General features: G+C 49.0%; 1 protein-coding gene across 1 annotated transcript; it reads right to left on the bottom strand.

Moving 5' to 3' along the window:
• Positions 1-6,193: 6,193 nt before the first annotated feature.
• Positions 6,194-8,776, bottom strand: ADM (adrenomedullin). Its single transcript, XM_056851938.1, has 3 exons — positions 8,679-8,776; positions 7,679-7,786; positions 6,194-6,488 (listed from the first exon to the last, which is right to left on the bottom strand). Exons 1-3 carry the CDS (start codon positions 8,774-8,776, stop codon positions 6,194-6,196), a joined length of 501 nt encoding a protein of 166 aa, XP_056707916.1.
• Positions 8,777-9,142: the final 366 nt, after the last annotated feature.

A 9,142-nucleotide genomic window follows, 5' to 3' on the forward strand; every position in this document is an offset into this window, starting at 1 on the left:
GCATAGCAGACACATCAAGTGTCAAACAGTTTTCAGTTTTCTAACCAATGTTAGTGGAAGAGTCTGTTCTAACTGTCTTGTTCTCTAACTAGGAAATTTAATAAAAATGTAATCAAATTTCAATGTTTATGATCCATAAACTCCTTTTTCCTGACTTCGCTCAGTTCCAGGCAAACATTTGGCAAAGGGGCAAGACAGTTACACCATCAACTAAGCCTGTAACATTAAGTCACATGAACACACATGAAGCTGCCTTCTACTAAATCAGACCTTAGTCCATCAATTGACAACTCAGACTGGCAGTGGCTCTCCAGGGTCTGTGGCAGGGGTCTTTCACATCACCTACCTGCCTAGTCCCTTTAACTGGAGATGCTCTACCACTGAGCCACAGTATGTGTACCTGACAGGCTGTGTTATCATCTTCCTCTCAATGGAAGGGAGGGACTTCAATGCCATAGAGTCCAATTGCAAAAGCGGCCATTTTTTCCAGGTGAACTGGCCTCTATCGGCTGGAGATCAGTTGTAATAGCAGGAGATCTCTTGCCACCACCTGGAGGTTAGGAAACCAACAGCACACAAGCTCAATATTATACACAATATCCTTATATTTGTTGATGAAATTTTCACACAGTATAAATACTCACTATTATATACCTAACAGTTTATATACAAACAAATGCTTTCTCAAGCTGTGGAATTGTCCATGAAATGAAAGAGACCGAGATATGCCAGTTCCAAAACAAGTTGGTAACTATAAGTTCGAAAAGGACGCTGAAGGCAAGAGCGGTCACGTCAATGAAGATCCCAGCGGCATCCTGAGTGTGCCCGAAGGCTGCTAGAACTTTTCGTCTCCCACAAAGAGGCGAGGTCAGGAGACCGGGAGATTCCGGCGCGGCCAGTGATAGCAATGCTCCAACACAGTTCTATTCGGAAACGCTTTCGCCAATCGGCTTCATCAGCCCAGCTTTCATCAATGTTACTTTCTGCAGACCTACACCTAGGTCTTTGTGAATCCTGCCATAGAAACCTAGGTGAAGGTCTGCAGAAAGTAACATTGATGAAAGCTGGGCTGATGAAGCCGATTGGCGAAAGCGTTTCCGGATAGAACATTCCCTGTGTTTGTGTCGGAGCGCGGCTTTTAAAAAGAAAAAAAGCAATGAGATCTCTGTAAATGCTAATGGGTTCTGTGTAGAAGGCATCACCTGAACCCAATCACCGTATCCATTATTTCTTGGGCAATGAAGAAATGTTCAGCTAAAGTAAGCATTGTGGGGAAACAACTGGGATCAAACATTATGCCCAATATGTACACTATGTCTAAATTGAAAGTAAAGCAATGGTTCCCACTGAATAGAATAAAAGCGCAGCAATCTGAGATATAGTTGAAATGGAGCAAATCTTTCTTCTTGACCAGGCATGTGAGTCAGCAAAGTAGAAGGAAGTATGAGTCGGGGACACCACTAAGTGGAGCATTGTACACCATATCAGATGCACACCATGTTTTCTCCGCACGTTTTCTCCAACAGACAAGAAATTTACAAAGATAATTGTTATATTTTCCAAATCCTTTCCAAAAATGTCTCATTCTAAAAAAAATCATTTCTGTGTGATTGCTGTCTGGTTGGTTTCTAGCCCAGAAATGAAATGCATTCCTGCTTAATTCATTGGTATGTACTGAAATCAAAGTCTGACCTGTTATAATTCTTTAAGTCTTTGCCAGTAGGTGGTGCTGTTGCCCCTACGTTTAATTTAATGGGACTTTCTCCTCTCATCATGATTAACTCAAAGGTCAACAGTATCAAAAGTACTAGTTCAGCGGCTTCAGTTCCCTTCCACTAGTCTAGAAACCTCCCTGCTCTGACCTTTGACATTCCTTGACAATAAAATCACAAGGGCAAAGAAGGTGAAGCTTGTCAAACAAGGGACTTGGCCAATAGATGAGAAAAGTAGCTACAAACAAAGGCAGGTATCTCAAAGGTTTGCACTACAGGCAATTATTCATTGTAAGTGAACACCCACACTGTACTATACTGTCAAATTTTTAGATCACCCAGGGCATTTTAGTTGAGTAATTGCATGTGGTTGCCTTTCATAAATCATGATACCCACCAAAGTATAGATTCATTCTCTTTCCTACTTCTATCCCACTACAGATTTCCAGATGGACAGTTCCTTGTAAAAGGTAAAGGTCCCCTGTGCAAGCACCGGGTCATTCCTGACCCATGGGGTGACGTCACATCCCGATGTTTACTAGGTAGACTTTGTTTTACGGGATGGTTTCCTTGTACCAAATGATTTATATTTAGCATTAACTCATTTGCTGCTAGCAAATCCATTTCATGAGACATGGATAGCCAGTATATCCAAAAAAGGCAAAGTGTTTAAAGCACAATTAGGATCTTGCTTTGGGCATGCAAAATCTGCAGGTGGTGGTGTGTAAACAAGCAGAGATTAGCATAGGGCAGTGGTGGCAAACTTATGGCACGCGTGTCAGAGGTGGCACTCAGAGCCCTCTCTGTGGGCCTGCACGCTGTCGCTCCAGCACAGAGCTCGCCTGAGTTCGTTCCCCCGGCTGAGGAGGCTGGGGACCAGCGGTGCCTTCCTGGCTCCTCTGGGAAGCACCAGGCTCCTTCCCAGCGCCTTCTCCGCGGTCGCTGGCTGCGCGCTCCAGAAGTGAAGACAACAACGAGCCTTCTGCCAAGGACTGGAAAAGGTGGAGCCGGGACAGGGCTGGACCGGGAGTGGGATGCCTGGGCGGCCATCTGCGGTGAGCTGGTTGGTGACTGCAGCGCGGGGGATTGGCAGTGAGGGCCGAACAGGGGCCCGCCTGGCATTTGTGCTGGAACCGAGCCCTTTGCTTAGCTCGGGTTTCCATTCTGCTCGTTCATGCAACCGAAGGTGCCTCTGAGCGTGTGCAGAGGGCTGTCCCCACCATCAGCCCCCCACATAAGTCTTTTAATTCATATGAAGATAACAGTTGGAAAAGGAACCAAACTGAATGGCTGGGGGGCTATGCTCCAGCTGCTTTCCTTCCCCCGCTCTGCCAACCACCAGGTAGTATAGTAGCAGGAAATCTGCTATTTCAGTTCACCTGGAGAAAATGGCCGCTTTGGCAATTGGACTCTATGGCATTGAAGTCCCTCCCCAAACCCCACCCTCCTCAGGCTCTGCCCCAAAAACCTCCCACAGGTGGCAAAGAGGGACCTGGCAACCCCTAGCCCCATGTGGACTTCTAGCTGTGTTGGCACTTTGCGATAAATAAGTGGGTTTTGGGTTGCAGTTTGGGCACTCAGTCTCTAAAAGGTTCACCATCACTGGCATAGGTTCACCACTTTGAAACATCTTTCAGCTGATAATCCTTAAATAAATAAAGATTTCTTCTGTAAACATAATAAATACTGGGATGATCACGCAGTTAAATTGTCACTGGAAGATTCAAACATCACTTGGGAACATTGTGCTAGTCAATGGCCATAACAATAAATTACACTTAGGAACAGTATTAGAGATAGTAGAAATGGGTCAGGGTTTCTAATTATCTGATTTTGTCCAAATCATTGTAATCAAATCCCATTGCAAAAGATTACAGAATAATGATTTCCTGACAAAATACAGAATGGGAGAGAACAGTGTAAGTGGGGAATATCTATTTTTGGGATATACTGCAGCACATACATGAAACAGAAACCAAGTAGTTATGAAAAATATTGCAGTGGTATTATCTGATGTCAGAGGAAGGCACTGGCAAACCAAGTCTCTTGCCATGAAAAACCCCAAAAGGGGTCGCCATAAGTCGGCTGCGACTTGATGGTACTTTACAATCACACATTATCTGATGTAACTACTATAGGAATTAAAAGTAAAGAATGCACCATTCAGATAGGGATCTTATATACCTCTGAAGTTGATGTAGCTCACACCTAACGCCAAACCATTAGAAGCATCATGGGAGATATAAATTGTTTACTTCACCAACACTTCTATACTTTGTTACAAAAAAAGGATCAAATATGTCACTACCAAGACGACGAAGGAACTGTGTGCATATAAACAGGCTATAAAAATAGTTTCTTCTGATGTTTCATTCATGCCTACTTGGGTGGCTGAAGTTATTCCAGGTTTGCCTGCAGCAAATAGTCATCTAGTAGAAATACCACACCTAGCAGCATTGTTATTTGTAGTTGTGAGACTATTTAAACAAATTCAAGCTCTTCAATTTTCTGCTTTTCATATATAAGAAGGTGGCGGGAGTGGATTGTTGGTTACTTCTTGTACATAACTAGTCATGGTTTATAACACCTGAGTAAGGGAAATTAAACGAAAAAATTGAACACACACACATACACTGTACTAGAAAAACATGAGCAAATAAAGTATCTAGCCTTTTAACTGAAAGTCCTGATAGCGGAAATAATTGCACACTGAAGGAGCTGGGGTGGGGAGAAAGAATGAGAACAGACATTCCTACATTTCTCAAATCTCTTAGAACAAATCAAGAGGAAGTGGTTAAGGATACGAAACTGCCAAATAAGGGAGACACCAATGACAGGACTTCGTTGGCAAAATACATTGAAGTACAGCAGTGGTAAATCTTACCAATAGATGGTGCTCTGGTTACATTAATCTCTTCCATTGTGAGGAATTCCCCCCCCCCTTTTTTTTTTTTTTTGGTGGCTTTAGGAATTTCTGTCCTGCCCACAACAATCCTCTGGGCATCTAGATTGAACCTGAACTGTGGCCCAGGAAATCCTTCAGCATAAATAACCTTGGAAGCTACCCTGACCATTTTTTTGGAATATGTTCTTTCTCTCCATAAATCTCTTTTAACTTTTGTTGTGCAATGTGAAAGTTGTACATTCGTGTTTTCCCCCTGATTAATTACAGCAGAAAACAACTTGATGATCAATCCAAGTTCTGACATGTTTCAGCTTCACTTGAAACACTTGTATGAAGAAGAGGCCTTGGAGTTGCCTGAACAATCCTGAGTTCTTAGTTGAAAGCACTCGCTAGGGCTTTTACAGTGTTTACTAGGTTGGATATATTGGAGCTGTTTTTGGCTCCCAGTCCTGGCTTGGTGAAAAATGACAAATTATCTGCAATTATAGCAGCTTAGATCCAGCCAATTATAATGAGTGAAAGAGTAAGTACCATGGCTGGGTCCCTCCCCCTTCCCCCTCTTGTCTAAAAATAGCCGACCAGAACTTCTTTATGTAGTATTTGTTTTTTATTTTCACATACTGCCCCTAGAAAGAACAGTTTGATACATTCTCTATATCTTTCACCATTCCGGAATGTGATAAAACAGGACAACCAAGAGAGGGAATAAGGCAATGAAACGAATAACATAGGGGAAGAAAGGTTGACATTCATTATTTTAAATCAACAAAAGAATACACGGGGTGTTTTAAATGCCCTTATGTAAAATATATAATATATAAAAATATCTCTGTTACTTAACAACAAAAGAATACAAGATAAGGAAACAATTATTTAAATAGGGATAAATTCCTCTCATGCTGAAGCATCCACCCAGCCATTCATCCCTCCTCAAGTGCGCACACAAACCACACAGCACACACTGAGTCCATTGCACTTTGCCTGGCCAGGCCATTCAAGTATAAAGCAGCCCCTGCCCAGAGAGAGGGGCTTACAAGTAGCCAATTTCCCTGCCGTGTGGGGGTGGGATTGGGGAGAAAGGGGGGCAGTCAATGCGGAGTGGAGAAGAGTCAGTCGCCACCGGAAACCCATAGCAAAGGAATGCCTGCACAGTCCACCTTGCAGTGTTCATTTCACAATCACCATGTCCTGTAACCACCTCGGATGGGGTTTCCTCTTTCCTCCACGTACAGTCCAAGCCGGGCCTCTTTTCCCTGCGGGTTGCCTCCGGGCCACTGAAGAGGTGCCCCTCCCGGTGTGGCATGACGGTCAGAATGTCGCCTGGGACCGGGGAGAAGCTGGGTTCAAATCCTCATCCGGCTTCGTGGGGTGACCTGGGGCCAGTTGCCGCCATGGCCGTTGTGAGGACAAAAAGGGGCAAGCCAGGCGCATCCGAGTTCCTTGCAGGAAGGGCAGAATTTCAAAAAACCAGACAGACAGATGACTAGGTCCCATTCCTGTTGCGGTGCTTACTTTGGCAGCCACTGTGAGGCAAGGAGTCCTTGAGAAGGGGTCGCTGATGCCGCGGCGGCACCTCTCAAGGCTGTGAGGGAACCGAAGAGGCCAGCTGGCCGGAGAATGTCCTTGAGCCGCCGCCGCTCTTTAAGGCCACCAGGGCTTCCACCAGCGAGCGCCGCCGCCGTCCGTAGCCGTGCGGGCTGATCTTCCTGGTGGGGGCGTTGGCGTCCTTCTCCTTGTTGTTAAGGTGGAAGAGCTGGTCGGCCAGCTTGGCCACCGAGCAGGTCCCCATCTTGCAGGTGACGCGCAGCTGAGTGTGGAAGACGGCATTGGGGTCCTGGCGCTTCAGGCGGACGTGGCCCTCCTCACGGCGGCTGGGGGGAGGAGGAGAAGAAGAGTTGGTCTTTATATGCCAACTTTCTCTACCACTTAAGGGAGACTCAAACCGTCTTACAATCGCCTTCCCTTCCCCTCCCCACAACAGACACCCTGTCAGGTGGGTGGGGCTGAGAGAGCTCTAACAGAGCTGTAACTTGCCCAAGGTCACCCAGCGGGGAAACCAACCCAGTTCACCAGATGAGCCTCCGCCACACATGGGGAGGAGCGGGGAATCAAAACCTGGTTCTCCAGATGAGACTCCACCGCTCCAAACCACCGCTCTTAACCATTTCACCACGCTGGGTGTAGTAGGGGGTGGGAGGTGATGAGCGAGGGGGAAGGCACTCTATCACCACTCTGGGGGGCGAGCTGCAGCCCTCCCCCCCCAAGGCACAAGGGCAGACGTGGGGCCAAAGGATTCCCCACCCCCACCCCAGGGGCGCCAGACAGCTCCTTTGGCTGCATGGAGGCGCCTCGCCCGGCCTTTGGCGCCTGAGATGGCCATTCTTTCATTCCAAAGGGGCAGAGGCGGACTGGCGGGGTGCCAGCTTTCCCGATGGCAAGTGGGTCCTTGGTGAAGTGCCCTCCCCTAAAAATATACATTTATTTCACAAACGTTTTAATTGTACCTTCCCCACACACGCACACTTATGCGTTTTTGTGGAAACTTTTATCTATTTCTTTTAAAAATTTAAAAGCAGTGGGTAGCCATGTTAGTCTGTCTGCAGGAGTAGAAAGAGGGCAAGAGTCCAGTAGCACCTTAAAGACTAACAAAAATATTTTCTGGCAGGGTATGAGCTTTCGTGAGCCACAGCTCACTTCTTCAGATACTTCTTCAGGTATCTTCAGGTATCTGAAGAAGTGAGCTGTGGCTCACGAAAGCTCATACCCTGCCAGAAAATATTTTTGTTAGTTTTTAAAGTGCTACTGGACTCTTGCTCTTTTCTAAAAAATTAAACGATAGCCTTCTAGTCGTGGGAGGAGGGGGGGGGCTTTGTCTCCTGGCAACCAATATTATTAGACCCCAGTCCGCCACTGCAAAGGGGCCTGAGGACGGGGGGGGGGAGGGGACCCTTCCCCTCATCAAGCCGCCCCGCCCCCGCTCTCCCGCCAAAACCTCCCCCCCCGCTGGTTTCCAGCGACCGCCCGGCGGCGCCACCAAAAAAGCCCCTTGAGAACCCATTACCTGGGCTCGCCTCTCGCCTCCCGGGCCTGGGCGAAGGAAGGCGCGTCCGCGTCCGCCTGGGGGAGCGCCGCGTCCCGCCTGGCTCGGCTCAGCGCCCATCGGGACCACCTGGAAAGAGGGGCAGGCCGAGAGAAAGCGGACGGTGAGAAGGAAGCTCGCCCAAGCCCGGCAGCGCAGGGCCCCGAAGGTCGCCCTTGGCCTGGGCGGCCAGCCCCGCCGCGCTGGCGCGTGCCGCTTGCAAGTGCCTGCCAGCCGCGGCGCGCGCCTGGGCGAGCTGCAACCCGCGTGGCGCTTGCATCAGGTGGCCTGGCGGGAGGGAGGCAGGGCCGGGGGCCGGCGGCTTTGCAAGGGACGTTTATGCACGGGAGGTTTCGCCTTGGATCTGCCGCTCGCTAGATGCACATTTTCCCCATCCGAATTCTCAAAACTCAACAATAAGCCCCCATGCAGAGTTCTGAGTTCGGAGGGGGGAAATGTGCATCTAGAGAGCGGCAGATCCCAAGCCATTTATGCCTGGAAGGTTTTGCCTTGGATTTGCTGCTCTCTGGATGCACATTTCCCCCCTCCGAATTCTCAAAACTCTGCAGGGGGGCTGATTGTTAAGTTTTGAGAATACGGATGGGGGAAAAAGTGCATCTAAAGAGTGGCAACTCCCAAGGCAAAACCTTCCATGAATAAATGGCCAGATATGAATGAAAGTCCTTTGCCTTGGATTTGCCACTCTATAGATGCACATTTCCCCCCATCCGAATTCTCAAAGCTATGCACGGGGGCTGATTGTTGAGTTTTAGAGAATTCGGATGGGGGGAAACGCGCATCTAGAGAGCGGCAAATCCAAGGCCAAACCTCCCACGCCTAAATGGCCAATGGCACCGCCACCTTCCCGCCCGCAGGGGCCTCGGCTCCTTCCCTGCGCTTAACCGGCCTGTAGCCGTACTGCTGCCCCGCCGCCGCCCCCCCCCCCCTCCGCGCACGCGCCGGCAACAGAAGCAGCACTTACTTTCTCTTGAAGTCTGACGCAACGTCCAGCTTGGCCGCCTCCGCCCCGAAGAAGGAGACGGAGCCCAGGTAGAAGAGGGCGAGGGAAAGCAGCCGCATCCTGGCCGGGGAGAGAAGGGCAGAGGTCAGCCTTGCCGGGACCCTCCTCGGGCGCTCCAGCCAGCTGGCGGGGGTCTTCGTCTTCCCCCCACCCACCCCCCTTCCAAGGGCCATGTCTGCACGGGAGGGTTGGCCTTGGATCGGCCGCTCTAGTCTAGATGCACGTTTCCCCCATCCGAGTTCTCAGACCTCTGCCTGGGGGCTCGTGGTTGAGTTGTAGAGAAGTTGGCTGGGGGAAACGTGCCTCTAAAGAGCGGCGAATCCGAGGCAAAACCTCCCGTGCATACATGGCCAAGGACTCTGTGGGCCCGCTATTTGCTCAGCCATTCATCACGAGAGGATCAATACGGGGACCTCCAGTGTCCA

The sequence above is a fragment of the Euleptes europaea genome, chromosome 6 (assembly GCF_029931775.1).
Source record: "Euleptes europaea isolate rEulEur1 chromosome 6, rEulEur1.hap1, whole genome shotgun sequence".
NCBI classification, from domain to species: Eukaryota; Metazoa; Chordata; class Lepidosauria; order Squamata; family Sphaerodactylidae; genus Euleptes; species Euleptes europaea.